Raw genomic sequence first — 21,701 nt, forward strand, 5'->3', positions numbered from 1 at the left:
TACTACCACACCACACCCATTGTCCCCTCCCACTCCATTGCTCTGTTCTCTCTGTCCAGTATGTCTGGAGTGGAAACATTGAAGGGGGGTAGATCGTGTCCTTATAACCACAGGCTACCCTAAATCCCTGCCCCATGTACTCAGGCACATGCTGCTGCTGGTTTAAAGTCAGGGTTCACAGTCTCCAAAGCCTGCAGGGGCCTGGTAGGAACATTAAAGAGAGGTTCAAGCCAGGAATGGATGGGAGCTAGAAGCCCACGATCTGCTCAAAGGGGCTGCTGCCCATCTCCTCCAGCCTATTGGTGCCCTGAGGGGATATGTTGCCAGTATTGCCCTATCTTCCCCTATGTCACAATTAGCCAGGAATGGGCTTTTATATGAAATCACACAATTATTCAATGTTTATTTTAATTGTTTAGAAAAAGCAAGTATGTCTGTGACTGTGAAGTTCCTCTGGTCTATTAACGAGGCTCTCGCTGACACGTGCCCAATTCTGTCCTGCCTTATGATGTACGAGAGACCTTTGGTTGGGGGATGCCTGTGTAACCACCCTCATTCTAGGGCATCGCTGATGGCGCCTGGGGTCAGCAGTCTTTCCTTCCTGGAGCCAGGCCTCCTATGACAGCTCTGCCATCCTCCCCTCTGCCATCCTTCAAGTTTGCTTGAGCTGAGAAGTAGTCTTAACGAAATGTAAGTTAGTCGCTCACCCCTTGCAGAGTTCAATTAACAAGAGTGAGGTCTGGTATAAAGAAAGTGATTTATTCCAAAGCTAGCTTGAGGGGAGAAATACAGGTGTCCTGCCTTAAGTGTACCACTTCACTTTTGGAACAGAAAGCGGGTACTTTGAAAAGGTAGAGGAGGAAGCAAGCAAAACATGTGATACTCTAGTGCCTTATCTACTAGGTGGTCGAGCTTGTGACTGCTGGCACCTTCGTGGACAGGACTAGGCTGCAAACTCACCAGGTGGGAAGGAGTTTCATATCTCTTGAGGCAGTCTCCTGGTGGGAGGAAGTTTTGTAAAATTGAGGCAGCCTCCCGGTGGGTGAAAGTTTCTTTCTGGAGCGCCTAAGCACATAGTTAGATGAACTTGCCCTGTAGGGAGTGTCTGGTGAAGGGGAGGTAAAAGGCTGTATTTGCATTTCTAAAGGGCTAAGTAGGAAGTGGGGGACCAGGGGAATGAGAAAAAAAGAGAGAGAGAAAAATAATTAAACCATCTTAGAAAAATGGGGCTACTTGGTGACAGTAGCAATAATTATTTTAACTATGTTTGGGATTTTTTAATAAATTTTAGCTCTTCAGGAGTCTAGCCTCCCTTGTAATGTGTAAATCTGTTGTTTCACTTTCAGGCGTTCAACTTTCAAACATGTTTTCTAGAACTGATCATGTATAAAAGAGAGTAGAAGCCTCCTAAGGCATTTTGAGTTTTTTTTTTTAATTGCACATAATTTTAAGTGAGTTACTTTATTCTTGATCTAACAATAATAAAGATGATTTAAAATTTAACAAAACAGTTTGTCACTTTTTTGTGTATTTTGTTTGTTTGTTGACAGGAAATGATCACTGCATAATTTCTTTCTCTGAAGAAGGGGAGAAGTGGTTTTCTAAGTTGTATTCTAAAGGGATTTATTTCTAAGGAAGTGTTTCAGTGTGACTTAAAGGCAAGCAAGGATATGCGTCTCCCTCTACAGCAGTTAGGCTTCCTGCTGAACTGCTCAGAAAAATCACAGGTCTCCATTTGGGGATAATCCTCCTCTTCTGGGTGATAGAGTGAAGTTGGCAGCTTTTGTCATGTGTTACTAAAGCCCTCCCAAAAGAAAAGATCAGCATTTTTAAAGGTCCTGTGTCCCCAGACTGGTTTTGATTTATAAGACTGACAATGTCAACTCTTCAGTGGCTGCAACCCAGAGCCTCATATGAAGAAAGAGAGATTCAGTTTATCTCGTGAGTCCAGATTTGTTCCTGTCCTCTGTGGATCCAAAATCTCCAAATGACAGTGAGGGAACAACTGCTTCTCTCTGCTCTAGGTAATTTACTGTGTTGTGAATTAGATGACCTCTTTTCATGCAGGGAAAATTAAGTCTTGTGTCACGTCTTTATTTTTACTACTTGCTCCTTTATCATCTTTGACTTTTCTCTGTTACCATCAATAATTTAAAAAGGGCCCACAGGTAGGTCAGGACTAACCTATTCTAAGCCAAGAACAGATGTACATTTTCAATTCTTTTTATCTTACTCCATCACTATTCATAAGTATTAGGAGGAGCTCAAAGTTCAATATCACCCTAATAGCTACAAGTCAGTCAGTAGTCTAAATTGAGGAAACCAAGATGAGATGGACCATAAAGGAAACTTTGAAATCTCATCCAGAAACAAACATGAAAATAAAGCTATTGAAGCTGCGTTGTTGTCTGAGATAATACCCGACGTTTGACATCTCACGCCAAGAAAATTAAGGACACAGACACACGCAAGGAGTGCGTTTAGAGCCGAAGTTTAATAGGCGAAAGAAAGAGAAGGGAGAACAGCTCCCTCTCTTGCAAGAGAGAGGAACGTCCAAATGGGACTTCCGGCTTGTGTTGGAGAACACTGGATTTTATAGACAGGCTTGAGGAGGTGGTATCTGATTTACACAGGGCCCAAAGATTGGTTAGACCAGGTGTGATGTTTACATAACTCGTGGGGAAGCTGGCTGGCCCACCCTAATATTATGCAAATGAGGTCTTTGCCTGGCCAGCACCACCAGGCCAGCACCACCATGTTGTCTACTTCTTGCTGTACATGTGGCTGGCCAAGAGAAGGGAAGATGGAGCCACTATTTTAAACATGCCTAGTCCCAAGTAGTCTTTTCCTATTAGCACAGCTGCCAGCATTCACCCATGAAAGCTTCAAGCTTGCTTATCTGTGTCTGCAGCTCAATTTTACAAGCTGCTTTTTGTTAGAAAAGAAAATGATTTGGGGGCTGCTTTTCATTAAAAGGAAAACCTTACCGAGGACTCCCGTACCCTCACTATCTGCCTAAATAATTTCTCCTTAACTCTTATATCACTATCCTTGAACTGGGTTTAGGTACTATATTCATATAAAAAAAAAAGAATGTAATATTAGTAGAAAAACCATTTTTCTAAGTTGGTAGAGGATCCAAATTGAAAGGAAGAAAATATGTAAGTATTTACATTGAGTTGCATTTCAAAATTTCCTTGAGCTAGCCAAATTTGTACCCCAAAGCCAAATGCTAGCTTTATAGCTTATTTCTGGCTTATAAAAATCCCATGAAACATTGGCCGGGTGTGGTGGCTCACTCCTGGAGTTCGAGCACTTTGGGAGGCTGAGGCCCTCAGATCACTTGAGGTCAGAAGTTTGAGACCAGCCTGGCCTACATGGTGAAATCCCATCTCTACTAAAAATACAAAATATTAGCTAGACGTGGGGGTACACGCCTAGCTACTCGGGAGGCTGAGGCAAGAGAATCGCATGTACCTGGGAGGTGCAGGTTGCAGTGAGCCGAGACCGTGCCACTGCACTCCGGCCTGGGTGACACAGCAAGACTGTCAAAAAAAAGAAAAAAAAAATCCCATAAAACACATTAAAAGCAACAGGTCAAATTGTATACTTAGCCTTTATATGCAGAAAGATATAGCCAAAATTATGTGATACAGCTGTGTATGAAGAAATATCAGGTACCTTTTTTTCATATTCAGAACTGTGGTTTTTCTTGCATTACAGATAGCATTCATCAGTCTTCTACCAAAACGTTCTGTCGAGGCAGTTATCACAGAATCATCTTCAGAATCCATTCCCTCCATTCTACTTTTACTACCACTGTCATGTGAACAAGTTCAGTAATTTCTTGGAAAGACTGCACTCTTCCTGTTGTAAGGGCTGAAAACTCAATTTCTAATATCTTAAATTATTGGCTTATATGACTGAGGCATCCAAGGTGTTGACTTCCACCATGGACAGAAATGGGCTCAAAAATGTCATAAGGTCTCTGCTTCTCTTTCTCTCTCTCTTTCTCTTGGGCTCTGTTTGTCTTTGCTTGGCTTCCTTAAGGCATGCTTTGTCTATTAGCTTTGTCAAAATAATTGCCAACAATTCTAGATTCCCATCTTCCAAATTTAACAATCCCAGCAGAAAGAGATTGTTTTCTCAAAGAGCTCCTGGTTTTGATGGCATGGTTGTACACCAATCACTACAGACAAAAGAATAGGGTCTCCTGACTGGCCAGCTCTGGGTCCCTGCCCATCTCCATCTTTATACCTAGATAGTCTGTGAAACAGCTTTCCCATTGAAAACAGGAATGCCCATTTTACTGTGCACTTATAGAAATGTGTATGTTATCATATAGAACACACTGGCGTTATTTCTAGATATGTAATTATCAAAAGTAATGATTTATTATGAGCTTCTTGAGAACAGAAACAATAATTTCACATCACTAAAAAATAGCACAAAGCCTAATATATAGGAGGTATTTAGTAAAGAACTATGAATAAATGAGTTCATTATATCATCCCCCTTCTGTGTCTATTTGGTGTCACCCATATGCTTTGTGAGGCATCATAATGTGTTGTAGGACTTCAGAGTGGCAGAACTACTCAGCAGTTGTCTTAGCCTTAACAGAATCCTTTGTAATTGCTTGAAACAATGGGTCCAGGAAGGCACAGAGCTTCACTTAATAGAACATGTGACTAACCCTGGTCTATGCATGACATATGAATAGACTGTCTCACTGACATATGCCCAAGTACCTGTCCTGCCAGGTGCATTTTATGTGTCAGGCATCATTCTAAGCACTGCACATATTTACAACAACTCTATGAGATATATATGGTTACTTTTATTATCCCATTTTTACAAACAAGGAAACTGAGTTACAGAGAGATTAACTTTCCCAAAGTCACACAACTCCTAAGCAGTAGAAGCATGATTTGAGCCTAGACAGTTTAGTTCCAGAGTTTATGTTCTTAGTTACTACACTGTATTGCTTATATAAAGAAGTGGTTGAGTTTCTCAAAAGAATAGTTTATCAAACTTCCATTACCCCCACATTTGGATAATAGTAAGAATAAGTGGTCACAGCAATATGATGTGATTTAATGAAGGCTACTGAAAATTACCCCTTCTACAAACGATCTCCCTCACTGTCCTTCTCTCATCTGGAGTTCTAAAAGAGTTAGGCTCTTACCTCTTCGCAAATAACAATGGGAGAGTTAAGACCCTAAACCAATATCAGGCACTGAAATCTTTAAAATTAATAATAAAACAGTTTATAAAATTATTTTGTAATTTCACAAGGCCCATAGGAAATTGGACAGGGAAACTCTGAGGACAAGGGGCAAAGAGAGCCTTGTACTAAGACTATTAAAAGCTAGCTGGGTTTTATGCAGTGCAGATACCAAAAATAGGAAGCAGGGATGGAAATGATGGTGGGGAAAACATTTGAAGAGTGTGGAGCACTTTAAGTTACGAAATTCTCACCTATCTTATCTCATTATAGAAGAAGGGATTTTAAAAACTGAATTAGACTAGCAGTACTCAACTGGGGTGATTTTGACCCCCAGGGTATCTTTGACAATCTCTGGAGACATTTTTGATTGTCATGACTTGGGGAAGGGTTAGAGCTATGGGAGTCCAGTGGGTACAGGCCAAGGATGCTGCCCATTATCCCACCTAGGACAAATAATTGTTCAGTCCAAACTGTCGTCAGTGCCAAGGTTGGGAAACTGTCTCAGAGCTTGCATAAGTAACTTGGCAATGCTATATACTTGACAAGTTTCAGAGTCAAGGCTAGAATCCAAGTCATCTGATGACAAATCCTTTACTTGTTTCCGTATTCATTTCCTTCAGCATGTCAGAGTTTGATACAGGCAATGGCTTTAGGTTTTTGGAATGGTCATGATACTATTTTTAATGGTATAAGTTATTTATAGGTGTTTTTGCTTTTAAAGAGTCATCTCACCCCTAAGAATATTTAATATGCTCCAAGCCAGTGTTACCTCATGGAAGATAAGCCCATACATAAAACACAAATGTCACCTTACATATTTAATTCTCATATGCCAGCATTTCACAATTTCTAGCAAATTATTTTATAAATGGAATGTGACTAACTCCTTTAAAGCTATTTTTGTTATTATTGAGGTAATTAAGATTTGTTCTCCACTCTGTTTTTGTCAATGCATCTGCTCCTTGGCAAATGAGGTATCAGATGGTCTTTATTGAGCAACTGTTATATGCGTATCTGTGATGTGAATGAACAAAAGGCCTTCTTGTCTGTGTCTTTTTTTTTAGCCAGAGTTTTGATTTAGCTTATGCTAAATTATTTTTTAAATTGTAGCTTTGAGACATTTTATTATAAGAAGTTGGTAGTCATCTATGTAAACTAGTAAGAACTTAAAATTCATCATACATTTACTTATTTTTTTTACCTTGATATTCTAGTAAATGTTTACCTTCATAAATTTTGGCTGCTATGTAAGAACATTCTCCTTTATCTGAGTGATGTGATTTAAGAGAGTAATTTGTTTATGAGCATCTCTTGTTCTTTCTTTATTGGCAGGAGGACTTGCACCTCTGCTTCTTATTTTGTCACTTTGGGTTCAGACATCTCTGTAATAGCCATCATTGAGGGCAGATTTCAGTAGACTTTGAAAAGCTTGTTTTACCTGAGGCTCCATATGCTTCCTGGTTTGCAAAATATAATGACCCACAAATCCTTCAACAGCAATGGTTAGGCCTAACAGTTACCACCTCACTGGCCATGGCTCCAGCTCGGCTCCCTTGCCTCCACCAGGAGCATGGGCCACCCCAGCCCAAAGGCCAAGGCCTCCAATGCCAGGCCTCTACCAGAAAGCAACATAGGCACCGCCAGCAGATACAAACTGCCCAACCACAGGTGCCCTCGTGCCCTGTCTGCATCTTGTACCTTGATTTGGGATGACTCAGTTAATTTGCCTATTGATTTCAAATTGTCAGAAATAACAGACAAAATACAAAAATAAGGCTGATTTAATTACTATGTTAAAAGAAAATATATTAAAATGATGTCGTCCAATGTTTCCTATATGTACAAGTGACCAAATAAGAGAACACATTTTTTTTCCTTTTTCTTTTTTTTTTTTTTTTTTTGAGATAGGTTCTCACTCTGTCTCCTAGGATGGAGTGTAGTGGTGCCATCTTGGCTCACTGCAACCTCCACTCCTAGATTCCAGCCATCCTCCCACCTCAGCCCCCCAAGTAGTTGGGACTATAGGCACAAGCCGGCACACCTGGCAAACTTTTGTATTTTTTGTAGAGACAGGGTTTTGCCCTGTTGCCCAGGTTGGTCTCAAACTCCTGAGCTCAAGTGATCCTCCTGCCTCTCCCCCCAAAGTGCTAGAATTACAGGCGTGACCCACCACACCCAGCCTAGCCAACACAATTTTAAAGATGAAAGAGAACCACTGCCTAGTAAATATCAGGAAACATCTAGGAATCTTACATCTAGGAATCTTACTGACGCTATCTTACCTAATTCTTGCTATCAGTCTATACGATGGACATTGTTAGTTCTATTTCATAGAAGAGGAAGTAAAAACTGAGAAAGTTAAGTAAGTTGCCTTTAGTGGTACAGCTAGAAACAACAGCACTGGAATGTGAACTCTCACCCCTCTGATTCCAAAATTCTTTGTAGAGTTCTTCTGCCTTCATACCCTCTCATCAGATTGAGTCATAGATCTGGACCGGGTCTTCGGGAAGACTGTAGCTTCTCCATCCATAAAAGCCTTCACAAAAGTATATGCAGCATTTGTAACCCAGTGCATTTACATCTTCACCTGTGTTTTTAAAATGCTTACTCAAAAGTTCTATGAAGTGAGGCTCTGCCCATCCTAGACCTCTTGTTTCAGAGATCTGAAAGGACTGTTAAGTCTAGCACTAGTGCCAAGTAGTTCAACCACTCTGAATTCATACAACATATTATCGATTTTTCCCTTAGGTTATTTATTTATTCATGTATTCACTCAGCCACTTAAGAAATATTTCTAGTATCTACTACATGTCATCCTGTGTACTAGACCCAGGAGGTTCAGTTGTAAGACGAACACCATCCATGCCCTCAGAGATGCTACCATTCCATGTGATAAGACAACTAACAAGCAAACAAATAAAATTTCCAGATTGAATTTAGTGGGAAGAAATAAAGTGGCTGCAGGAAAACAGGGAGACAGGGAGACCCACTGTAAACAGTGAGTTGGGAAAGATCTATAAGGAAAAACTGCCTCTACGCTGAGATCCTGAAGGTGAGAAGGTGACAGCTATGTCCAGATACACAGAAGGGTGTTCAAAGCTGGCAGAACAGCAAGTGCAAAGGCCCTGAAGTGGGAAGGATTTCTAATACTCTAGGAATATGCAGAAGGCCAGTGTGACTAGAGTTCATTGAAGAGTAGAGAGATTAGAACAAAATAGTAAGCAAGAGAGGCTTTTTAAAAAGCTAGATCCGTAAAGCTTTATAATAAGGCTGCAGCAAGAAAATTTTTCAGAATGCAATGGCAGAGCTAAGGACATAGCTTTAAGCCAGGAGAGTGATATAATCCGATTTAAATTTTAAAAGATCATCTGGCCACTGACTGAAGAATGGATCTGATGGACAAGGGTAGAAATAGGCAGACCAATTAGGAGGCTGTTTTGATGGACTAGGTGAGAAGGAGGGAGTGGAAGAGATGGAAAGATGTAGGCAGATTTGAAATAAAAGAGAAATTTAACAAACATTTACCTTGAATGAGCTATCTGTGTACGTTTTTTATTTCTCTGACAAGCCTCTAAGCCAAGCTGTCTGTCTTACTCATCTTTGTATTTTCCTACTTCTCTTCTGGTAGTCACGTTGAAAACAGAGTTCTTTAAAATTCTTCCTCTTCCAAATTTTGCATCTGTCAACAAAAACATTTTCTTCCCTGCAGAAAGTAGATGTTTGTCCCTAATTGTGGGGCCTGAGGTTTGCCATCCACATTTGCTTTTCTGCCAAAGTCACACTGAGTTGTGGAATATTTTAATTTTTTTTAAGTTCAGTTTTTACATCTCATTAAAAATGTATTGGCTGACATATTTCAGAAATAAATATGTTTAATAATACCTCATTTAATTTAAGGCTCTCATTTAGAAAAAAACACTTTCAACGAAAAGACTTAAATTGATTTATCAAGGGATTTTTTTCTTATTCCTCATTAGCAGTTATAAGACTAATGGTGATCTACCATAAGCCTTCCCTTTGCCTAATGTGGTTAGAGCTACCAAATAGAAATTGTCACAACCTATCGAATATTTATAATGGTTATTCCAACTGGCTGTTGAGACCATTTTAGCAAGAAAAGAATTAAAAACTCTAAACAAGTCACATATCTCAATTTTGTTTATGTATATGTAGACAAATACCCTAAATAAAGATGAGGCTGTCAAATAATGTAGCAATGATTTATGCTTTGAACAATGACAGAATAACAGAAAAAAATTGCAATAAGTCATATGAGATAAATTTCACCATTTTTGGTTCATTTACTTTGATTTCAGAATTACCATTTCTGAAGATGGAAACCTCAGAATCATCAACGTTACTAAATCAGATGCTGGGAGTTATACCTGTATAGCCACTAACCATTTTGGAACTGCTAGCAGTACTGGAAACTTGGTAGTGAAAGGTAATGGCTAACCCAAAGAATTCAAATATTAATATATGTGTCCTCATGTCTAATAATGTAATCTATAGAAGTGGCATCATTCATATTAATATATACAGATATCACTGTATTGCTAAATTAATTCATCACAGCAAACATAATATGATTAATAATTCTTAGAAAACTGCTGGTAATGAATATGACTGAAAGACTATCTTATTTCAGAATCATCCAATACAATTTTGAGAATTATAGCCATTGTATCTATTATAGTATTGTAACTAATGTTATCTTCAATCCTTTAATTAAATTTCTTTCAAGTCTCTATAGATTTGAAATTCGTGTCTAGGAACACCATTCCAACAAATTAAAAACTCAAGACTCATGTACTATTTTTAGCAAACGTTGCTTAAACAATGACATTGGTAATTTTTAAGATAGCTGTCCCGTTTATTCAGAGATATGGATATGGCTTATTATACTAATAAAAGGCTTTGATCACCTCTGTGCTTTGCCTTAGTCACTCAGCGAACCTTGTCAGTTTTAAGGAAATAAAATTCCCATATACCATAGCCTGGGTGATTTATAATTTTTGTAGCAGAAAGTCCTTTATGCTGTTAGCAAAGCACACGAGTGAAACTATTTCAATATTAGCTTCATGGCACAGGCTGGAAGTGTTAAGTAACCATTGAAAAGGAGAAAATCTTAATTTACATTTCATTTGCATTTCTTTCACTTTATATATTGCCCTGTCATAGGATTTTTGAGTTGAAGGGAACTTGGCAGTGATTTGACTGAAGAAGATGAGGCTCACGTTGGTGGTTCTCTCAAGGTCACGAGTAGCTGAAGGAGACCTGAACCCAGATCCTGATTCTGAGTTCTTCTTGGTTCTTTATCCTGCACCAGGAAATTTTTTTACCCATTCTTCCTGTTTCTGAGTAATCTATACAGATGAGTCATATCATATTATTTCCTTCTTGCCCATTTGTAGCTCCCTTTGTGAGGATAGATGAAGGCAAATAAAAATATCAAAAAAAATTGCCTTTAATTTAAAGAAGAAAACTACAGATTACCTAATTGTGTATTTTAGGGTCTTTAAAAGTTGGAAATGTACTACTCTTTCGGGAAGTCTTTTTATCATTAACATACTTGATGATGCAGATAGAAAATTGGAAGTCCAAGAGTTAGAACTAAATATATGTTTAGATTGATTCCAACTATTTCAGTCTATTAATTACTTCCTCAGAGCACTAGCATCAGTGTGTGACTGACTGCTTGTTCACTCTGCTTCATGGGCAAAGGAAAAAGAGGTTAGATAATATTTGTAAAGCACAGTTCTAGCTAGAGGTCTTTGCTAATGTATGACTGTTTTGGCTAAAGGAAGCTTAGTAATCATATAGGACCAAGAGAGATCTCAATGTTTCAGAGCTGGTTAGACACAGAGCTAGGATCTGTTATAGATTATTTGTGAGTTATGGAGATACAAGAGAATATTAGGTTGACATCTTAAAATCATAGTTAAAAGGCAGGGATTCCAGTCAGAGTGAGCTGGGTTTGAATCTCATTTCTACCATTTACTAGCTCTTAGACAAGACAATTAGCCTGTGTGGGGATAATAGCAGTGCCAATCTCATGGAGTTGCTTTGATAACTGTGAAAATTCATGTTAAGTGATTAGTGTGGTGCCTGGCACCTAGGAAATATTAATAGTTGTTTTGTTTATAAACGTATTTTCATAAAATGAGGTTGTTTTGATGACTGTGGTAATCCATGCTAAGCGATTAACAGGGTATCTGGCACCTAAGAAATATTAGTATTTGTTTTGTTGTTTTTATATTTTTAAATGGATATGCATGTATTCTAAATCATGCTGAAATGAACATTTATGACGTTTCCACCCAAATAGAATTATTAGCAAAGAGAAGTGAGCCTCATATTGTTAAAAGTAGGGTATTTTCACAGGTAGGAACAAGGCATGTTCTGTATTTTATTATCATAAAATACATATGAAATCCTTCATATAAGTATTGACTTCCTTGGCTCTCCCAAGAGTTGGCAGAAAGGAGAGGCCTCTATTTCCCATCAGAGTTCATATCCCAGTGATACCACAAGCCCCAGGACAAAACCATTCCCAACGAACTGTGCAGTTCCCTGCTGCTCATCTTACACTGAATCATGGTGCACAGCCTACAGATATATCAGGGATGAAATATGTTATGGTTGCCTCATTTTTGTGTGGTTATAAATATTGCTAAAATAGTAACTTCTACCTATTCTAACGAATAAAATAATTTATTTCTTGCCTTCTAGTAACATGCAAACAGCTATTCACCCAAATAAGTATAGGATATAGTTTTAGGCAGTTTACAGTTACAATTTTTTTAAATTTTGGTAACTATTTGTTTCTTTCAAGGTATAATAGGAGAACACTGGTTTTCCATTAATGGCAATTAATGGAAATACAACAGTATTTCAAAATGAATTTAAGAATGAGTCAGTACAAAGAAAAGTACTAAATATGCATTGTTATAGGAGGATATGCAAAAAATCATGAAGATGGTATATGTGAATGTCTAAAACTAGGAAACATGACTTGAGGACAATTTCCAGAAGCGTTTTAGTGAATTTATAGATGCAGAATTAGTATGTCCTGCCTATGCTAGCCACATGATTTGCTGAAACAGGCACAACACTTTAAAAACTGAAATTTCCTAATAGGTGAGAGAAAGAGGAAGGACTGAGGCAGGAAGAGCCTGACCCAGCACGAAAAGAGGAAGGCAGCGATGTGTAGGTATGGTTAAGGGATGATGTGCCCAGGTAGCCTGATTGACAGGTAGAATTCATGTGTTTCCAAGCAGAGTTACTTCTGGTAGTGGCTCCTGGTTCTGAGCTGCAGTTAGTTTCTCCACAGAGGTCCTCTGATTCTTATATTCTTCTTCTAGGTGAGGTGGGGGAAAAAAGCTTTATTTGGCCAATATGTTCACGGGAGTTAACAATCCTGTTACTTTAGATAAGGTCAGAAGAGATTTGGGAGATCATTTATCTCCCAGTGTGGTTGGTTCTGACTCCCATTAGCATTAATGGGAAGTATGTGCGTCTGCAGAGGGGACATCCACACTGCTAGGTCTCCGAAAAGGACATTAACATAAACTGAGAAATATGATTTTAAAATCTGCCCCATAAAGCACGATATAGGCAGAGAAAACCATTCTGAACTCCACATGAACTGTGCCAAGTCCTGAATCCCACATCAAAATGCTTGAGCCCTACACCTTTAATGCAAATGTAACAGCTTAGCCCGAAATATGACTGAGCGCTGTATTTTAATTCAATTTTGAGATCTACAAAGGGACTAATTTATCAGAGACGGTGTTCTCTAACCTTAAAATGAGCTTGTATTCATTCCGATTTCCTCATGTGTCTGGGATTAAAACACTGTGAAGGTCAGGCATCAGAACACATCTTTTCTAACCTTTTTACAATAGTTCTATCATTAACCGTGATTTTAAAATCCAATTCTCTTTCTCCCTACCCTTGCCCCCATGTTTTGGAGAGAGGCTGAAGATAGCATCAAACACAGGGTCAGCAAGCAGGGGAGGAGAGGGAGGCGGGGCCATCTATTCCGCCAGATACAGGAGGTTTAGAATAAACCTCTGACAAGCAATCATCACGTGGCTAAATATTCAGATTCTGCATGAGCAGGCTTCCAAACTGCAGAATTCTGACAGGTGCCCAGGGGGCTCTTGATTATCATCCCATCATCTGAATTCCTAAATTTTACTGATTTTATTTTTCAGGCTAGTTATAATATACTTGGGATTTGGTTTTCTGTTTCATTTTAAGCAAGAACAGTTAGTTCTTAAGTCAAACCCTCAAATCCTAACAGAAAGCATAATGTTTGACCTTTAAACAAAAATGTGGTTTTGTGATCATTGACACCGTTAAGAACTATATGGAGGGCAGGGTACATTTATATGCAATATTGTACTTACTAAATCATGTTTATCTGTACAGCAGAGTTAAAGGGGTGGTGGTGGGTGGGGATTTTGCGTGACACAGTGCCTCTGCTCTACAGGTTTCATAGGACAGATATTTTTAAGTAGCAGGCCTAGAGAAGAACAACTTAGAGTATTTGTTTGGATGCAGTTCAACAAGATAACTATGTTAATAGCAACCCTCACTCCTACTGATCATCTCCAGGACTTGAAATGTAGGGTATGAAGCTGTGGATGCTGTTACCGTAGTCATCTTGCTGAACTACATCCAAACTGACCTTGAGCAATTTTGCAACTGGTAGTTTCAGACTATACTTTGGGAAACACTGTCCTACACCAAAGAACTTTGTACATGCATGCCACCTAGCAAGTGAAAGTTCACTAGAGTACATGTTAGAAATGCAGATCTCCTGGGCCTCACTTCTACCCTAACAAAACTAACTCTCTAGGGAGGAGGCCTGGAAAAACTTACATTTAAAATAGATGCCCTAATTGATCCTTACACACATCAGAGTTTGAGAACATTGTGTTTTCAGGGGTTTCAAACTATGCCCTATGGGCCAAATCCATACCTGTTTTATATACCCCAGGGGCTAAGCTAAGCATGGTTCTCACATGTTAGCTGGTTGAGAAAAAAACCAAAAGAACAATAATATTTTTGGGTGTGAAACTTTTATGAAATTCATCTTGTATTTTTAGTAGAGACGAGGTTTCATCATGTTGGTCAAGGCTGGTTTCAAACTCCTGACCTCAGATGATCTGCCCGTCTCAGTCTCTCAAAGTGCTGGGATTACAGGTGTGAGCCACTGCACCCCCCACCCCCGAGACCGTGTAATATGTAAGTACCTATATAATATCCTAAACTTTGCCACTTCTGCAAAACCTTAAATATTTACTATTAAGTCCTTCACAGAAAAAAAAAAAAAATACTTATCCTTTCTTTGATAACTTTTTCTCTTCCTCAGATCTTCAAATTTCTGTCCAAGGTATAGTCTGGCCAAGCTATACACAACTTTTCTTTTACCCCTGCTGATCTTGCATGCTGGAAATTTCCACATGTCCTTGAGTCGGATTATTAGCTGGAATTGGTATGGAGTTTTCTTTCCCAGGACCTTAGTGTCACCCCAGTATCCAAAGGGTTGACTTTAGAACTTGGATACAAGTTGAAAATCCAGAGGAGACGTGATAAATCATTGATTGAGAGGGAGGAGGAAAATTACTTGGCAGACACTGGAACAATTATTCAATTTGATTCTCCAGCATGTGGGGAGGATTCACACAGCTGGAACCAGAATAGTAAACTAAGAAGACCGTAACGTAAGAAGCACATCACCTGGTGCTTTTTTAAAAAGACTACTCACTTCGTAAACCTCCCACCGTCACCAGCCTAAATCAGCTGAACTGTTCCACCTTTGCCTCATAATTCTCAGACTGCATGTTCTTTCTCTAATAGCATTGTTTTAATTTTGAAATTGACTATATAAAGTTTTACCCTAATTTCGTCTGAATTTTTAAAGAGTTCTTTTGGCTTTTCTGCTTATTTAAATATCTAAATTCAGTGCGTAGAATTACTTTTATAATAAGAAAAAATAAATTTATACTTTAAATAGCTTTAATAGAAAAGAAGTCTTTAGTAGCAGTTAACTAAGATCACACATACACCTAACAAGAAATTATTTTGTATTTTCATTCTTCAACCCTGCAAACCAAAGATGTTCCTGTGGTTTACTGAACATTTAATGGATTCCTTTATTGTCAGAAAGAGTGCTCATTGTTCATCCCATAGGAAGTTTATTTATGTTTAAATGAACAGATTTTTTCATATATATATATATATGTATATATATGTATATATATATATATATTTCATATATATATATATATATATTCTTACCAGCACCAAAGAGTATCTACAGCATTACTATTGCACACTATATAAAATTCTTCTTCTGTTTTAACTGTAGGGCATTGAGATATATCAACCTTTCCATGCATAGCATAATAGACGCAATAAAGTAGAGTCTTCTCAGTTGGAACTTTTTTTGCAAATGAGTTTGAAGCAGCCCACATCTTCTATGTAAAATTGTTCAAGGCTTTATCCAGATTTGACAGGGGATCAATCAGAAATCAGTAACATACAATGACAGTTGGCTGCTAACACACAACAAAAGCTTTTAACATTGGTCCCTTATAACTGAATACACTTCAACCGAATTAGATGTCTTCCACTGGAACCAATTATTTCTAGGTGATAATTAAGGGTATTTCTAATAGGACTAACACAAATTCTGACCCCAGGCATCTAGAGTAGGAAGGAAAAGTTTGTCATTAGAAGTGCCAAATGGTAATTATGGTAGGTCCCTCAGTAGAAGAACATCTGGCCAGAACATTTCAATACTAGATCCTGTTAGATCTGAGATCTGTCACACTGATAGTAGGAGAATCTAAAAAGAAGGGTAGGTAATTGTGCCTCTTGTTCTTCCTGTGTTCACAAAGCATGACATAACCTGGAAATCTGATGAAACAGGACGTGATTATTTCCTCTGACATTCTTATGGACATGTGTGAGAGCCACAGAGATTGAGCAAATAACATGCCTTTGGCAATATCAATCGTGAATAGAATGATTCCCCTTTTGTCCAAATCTCTCTGTAAAAACCTTCTCTCTTTTTGTAATGCTGATTGCATACCATGCCAGTCTGCCCTGACTCCAGCCTGCCCATTACTTCTCCATCCTTGGTCTAGAGAGGGAAGATATAATTCCTTAACTGTTACATTTCTCTATGCCAACTCTGTCCTTTCATAGCAAAGCCTCTATGCTGAAGACAGGCCTCACATTTTTGCTTTTGGCATAAAAGACACTCTGTGGGTCAAGAAGCTTCTGCAGTAACGTCACCTCATTAATAATCAGGGAAAGGCAATGTAAGCATCAGTGTGGTGTGATTTTGTTACATATGAGATTGGCAAAAGAGAAACACCTAACGGTACCTTTTGTTCGTGACTATGTGAGGAAAATGGTACTCACACACTCTGAGTAGGGATAGAAATTGGAATAGATGCGGTGGAGAGCAAGTAAAATTGAGAAAGTGCAATCTCCATGGCCCAGCAATTCCATTTCTGGGCATTTAACCTAGTGGGATTCACACATGTTCCGAGGCAGACTTGCAAAGATGTTCCTTGTAGTGTTGTTTGTAATGAAAAAAAAAACAAGGAAATTAAAGAATAATACATATGGTATCATTTTGTTTAATATATTGTATGATTAAATATAAAATTAGTAATATAAAATAATATCTTATAATGTTTGCATACAGAATACACATGCGGCATAAGCACTAACTCAATATTTTGGGGGAGGATGCCTGGAGTGAGATTATGTGAAGGACTTTAGCTGTGTTGGTAATATCTGTTTGGGTAAATTTTTAATATATATTCATGGCGGGAAAAAGGCTGGAGGTACATGAAAATGTGTTAAAGCCTGCTAATTCTAGAAGAGGGAATATGAGCACATATTGGTAAATTTTCATTGTAGTTTTATATGTAAAATATTTCAAATTAAAAAGAATACCTCAGGTCAGAATCCTACATGGTCAGATATTGCAGGCAAAGCCATCCAGACAGGAGGTCTGTTTTTTCAGGTCTCTCTCAGCTATTGTAGAAGAGATACCTTTTACCTGGTGATATTTAACCCATTCCATACAAATGATTTCTTTCTTTTAAGGAAAAAAACTCTCCTATAAAATGAATTAATGAATTCTTTTGTAATGAATACTTACTAATCAGAATAAACAAAACAAACAAAAAAGGCAAACAGAATATGACTCTTTGGCTTCATTAAATGTGAAGCACATAATTAATTTCTTTTCCAACAATTCAAAGAGACTTACGTTATACTGATTCAGTTTAATTGAACTTATTACCACAAGAAGATAATAAGAAGTATATTGAAGATATCCATCTGGCTTGCATTGAAAACCTCACATGTTTCATTCTTCATGGCTGTCATAGACCATACTAATTGCCTCATTTCAGCTGTTTTGCAATCAGTGTGATTTAGCTATTAATGCGATAAGATTCTCACTCAAGAGGAAGTTGATATTAAAAAGCATAGATCTCTCATCTACCTCTGCTACCACTTCTGAACACATCCTCAGCATTATTAAAGTTATATATTTTTGAAATACATAAATAAAAATCTATCTTTTTCTCATGCATATCTTTTTAAAGTACATCTGTCATCTTACTTCTGTCATCTTGCCATAGAGCTATTCCTTTACTAAAGGAAAGAAATGGTTTATGTTAAGTTTTTCAGTTCATTAAATGTTTAAAGCTCAATATAGGTTGTTCTCAAACTATGGAGTCTTTAAAAATAATTTCCATAGCTTCAAAGGAGTTTAAATGGCTAATTGTGTAATAAATAAAGAGAAAAGAAAAATTAGGCACTTTTACCTTCCGTTTCTAAATATCTGAACTTCCTGTGGTTTGAGAATGATGCTTTGTCATGTAGACTGGTTTTATGTGCACATGATCTCTCAGAAGAGGAGCTTGTGGTGTGTCTATGTGTATGTTTTAAATTATCTGTCTCCTTGGATGTTAGAGGTGGTCCCATGGGGGAAGACAACAGTTGGTCCCAAGTCTGAAAGGGAAAGCTTGGTCTCTTATAAACCTTGATTCAGAAAGGAGATGTGTCAGAATAATTCATGAGTGAATCTCACCTTCCTTTTTTTGGCATTTGTTTTCTGTGCCAGAGGCAGGAGGAGTATTACTTTCAAAGAGGCAGCCCCACCAAATCATGATTGAATTTCTTTGGCTGTCACAGGCAATTAAATTTAAGAAAACTGCCCAAAAGACTTTAGGCCTTTAGGTTAAATACAGAATCTGACCAAGATGAAAGCAAGTTAATTAACATTTTCATCATCTCTCTCTGATTTACTGTAGAAGATCCATTTCTAAAAGGTTAAAATGGTTGTCTCTTTTATGTATCCATTTGAGGAGTCGAAAGGAGGTTCCTGGTTATGGGAGAGGAAATGTAAGCAGAACATAGAGTAAGAGTGGCTTTTTGCGTGGCCTTCTAGCAGGTCTATAATCAGTGTGCAAAAGTGCAAGACATAATTAAGTGAAGATTAGCAACATTGCTTTGAAGATTCCCCAAACTGGAAACCATACCAACTGTCATCTTATTAACTATTTCCCCTTTTCTCTCTCTTCAAAAGTAGAACTGCTTGTAAATGTAAGTAAAGCTTGGATTCTGCTTAGAAGAGGGGGATCCAAAGGGTCAAATCAGAACTGCCTTCTCCTCCATGTATACTTTCATGAGCCTACGTCTCTCCTGATAGAACATGTATCTGCCTCCATTGGCTTTGTCACAGCATAGGTAGAACACCTGGTCACTGTGCAATTTGCACCAACACTTCTTCATGTGAAAGACAAAGGAAATTAAATTATAATGACAGTATAGTTGATGAAGGGACACTCTGATGCAGTCCAAATATGAGGGAATAGTCAAAAGGTACAAAAGACAAAACCATCTCTTCCTTCTAGGCCATTGTGAGCCATCACAATGTATGGCTCAGAATCATGTAGGAGTTTTTAAGTAAATGCATATTCCTGGACCCTACCTCTGACCTGCAGAACCAGAATCTTCAGGGATGAGACCCAGGAATTTTCATTTTCAACAAGTTCTTCAGGGAATGCCTATACTCAACAAAGCCTGCAAACCTAGGAGCTCAACCTTTCGGAGGCAATACGGATAAACAAAGACACAGAGCTGTGTTCAGAGTACAGAAGGAACACAAAGGGAGGCGTAACTAAGAAGTAAAGGTGATAATTGAACAGCGAATTGAAGTATGAATAAGAGTCTGCCAAATTTTTTTAAATGTCAAGGTAATCCCAGGAAAAGAAATTTATCTAATGGCCCCAATATATGAAGGGTCCTAGCATATTCAGGGAAAATACAGCGGAAAAGTGAGGGGAACACACCCATAGCTGAGGCACTATTGCTTATATTTCAGGACCTGTGGAGAATAGGCAAATATTTTGATTCCCTTTTTAATGGAAATAATACAGTTTGCACAAACTGTAGCTAAGTGACATGACACCAACTTCAGTGGAAATTTTGCTTCTTCTAAGAGACTTTAAAATGAAAAGTAGTTATTACCAGCATACGATTTTTGTAAAAATTATGTTTTAATTATATTATTTGTAGAATTATTAGGGAAAAGATAATCTCATCATTCAGAGAGATCCACATATTTTTTATGTTTTCTTCTAGAATTACATCGAGGCTGAATCCAATCTGTATCTACATCTGTATCTTAACTGTGTATGAATCTGTCCTCAGATCTATAAATAAATATCCTTATCACAAAAAGATCATACTGTATACACTGTTTGTAACTTCTGTTTTCATTGGTATCTTTCTACCAGCATAGATTATTTTGAACAATAAATAAGGACTAGCCTGATTTCTTTATGAATATGTTTATATCTCCTGCTTGTCAAAATAGCATCAGCAAAACAAAACAAAAAGAACAACTCTTGTAATATCTATATGGGAAGATAGAGAGAAGAATCTGGGGGATGTTTAGGAGGATTGTTTCACATGTTTTACCCTGAAAGTGTTGGTTGGGGGATTGTCTTAGTCCACTCATGCTGCTATAATAAAATACCATAAAATGAGTAACTTGTGAACAATAGCAATTTCTTTCTCATGGCTCTCAGGGCTGGGAAGTCCAAGATCAAGGTGCTGGCAGGTTTAGGGTCTAGGGAGGGCCCAGTTTTCAGTTCCTAGATGGCACTTTGAACACTGCATCCTCCAGAGGGGAGGAACACTGTGCCTGACATGGCAGAGAGGATGGAACAGCAAAAGAAGACAAACTCCCCATGCGAAGCTTTTTTATAATGGCACCTAACCCCATCATGACTCAGTCACCTCCTAAAAGCCATACTTCTTAATAGTGTTGCATTAAGAATTATGTTTCAACATGAATTTTGGAAGGGACACAAACTTTTAAACCATAGAAGGGATTAATGTCAATGGGAGAATGAAATCCCTAGTCATTTCTCTGCCCTTTCCTCAAACTTTTCCTATTGAAATTTCTTATCAGTTGACACATCATGTTAGTGATAACATGCTGAGTACACTTTCTGATGACGTGAATCATTAGGGAATAAACTAAATATGGAATTAGTATTCAAAATTACTTTAAAAGATAATTATCTTTAATCTTTGTTATTTGAACCAAATGTAACAAGATGCATCTTAATAGTGATAAAATATGAAGATTTGCATTTTTCTTCAAAACTCAGGATGAGAGAGCCAAATTTTAGAGTCAAGTTGTGTTATAGGTCTTAGATGACCATAACATCATTGATGAGTCAACAATATATACTCTTTAAAAAAGCAAATTAAACCTAGAACATAATAGTGTCCAAAACAAGAGCGGGGGGGCGGGGGCGGAATATAGAGATCTACTGATAAAAATACAACTGGAAGAGGATTGCTTTTATTTTAAGATAGACATTAAAATTTGAAATCACTTTAAAGAGTGACAACTGGGATGATATGAGGAACAGCTGTAGAAACTGAGGCTTGGTAATCCAAGGAAGAGAAGACTTATAGAGGGTGGGAGGGGAGGGGTGGTCAGTGTTTTCAAACATTTAAAGAGATATCAAACTCTATGTGACATCAGAGGACAGTACCGTAAGAGATGAGCAGGAACTATTGGAGCAGAGGATATTACTTACGTTTGATAAAAGGAAAATTTTCAAACAACTAGGCCATTGGCCTATTAGTGATGACATTCATTTCATGTCTAGTAGACTAGACATCTACTCTGGGGAAATATGGCAGAAAGAATTCATGTATCAGATACAAGTGTGTGGTTTGAGTAGCCTATAGGGTCATTTTCTATTCGTCTTAGCATTCTCAGGGCCTACCCTAAGTAAATGTTGACTCATATATCCCACCCAACTCTGAAATGTTATCATTCTCTAATTTTATAGCTTTGAAAACTTCTGCCCTCATCTGCTTCTACTCCAGAGCAAAATCATGCCCC

General features: G+C 37.9%; 1 protein-coding gene across 12 annotated transcripts in view; it reads left to right on the plus strand.

Moving 5' to 3' along the window:
* The window catches only part of CNTN4 (contactin 4), a 975,847-nt gene that overhangs the window by 891,347 nt on the left and 62,799 nt on the right, over positions 1-21,701 (plus strand). For all 12 annotated transcript variants that reach the window (XM_045384783.3, XM_045384784.3, XM_005547640.5 and 9 more), the window contains one exon: positions 9,544-9,671. In XM_045384783.3, coding sequence (XP_045240718.1) covers positions 9,544-9,671 — 128 coding nt within the window. The remainder of the gene's footprint in view (positions 1-9,543; positions 9,672-21,701) is intronic.

This window comes from Macaca fascicularis, chromosome 2, assembly GCF_037993035.2.
Source record: "Macaca fascicularis isolate 582-1 chromosome 2, T2T-MFA8v1.1".
Classification (NCBI taxonomy): Eukaryota; Metazoa; Chordata; class Mammalia; order Primates; family Cercopithecidae; genus Macaca; species Macaca fascicularis.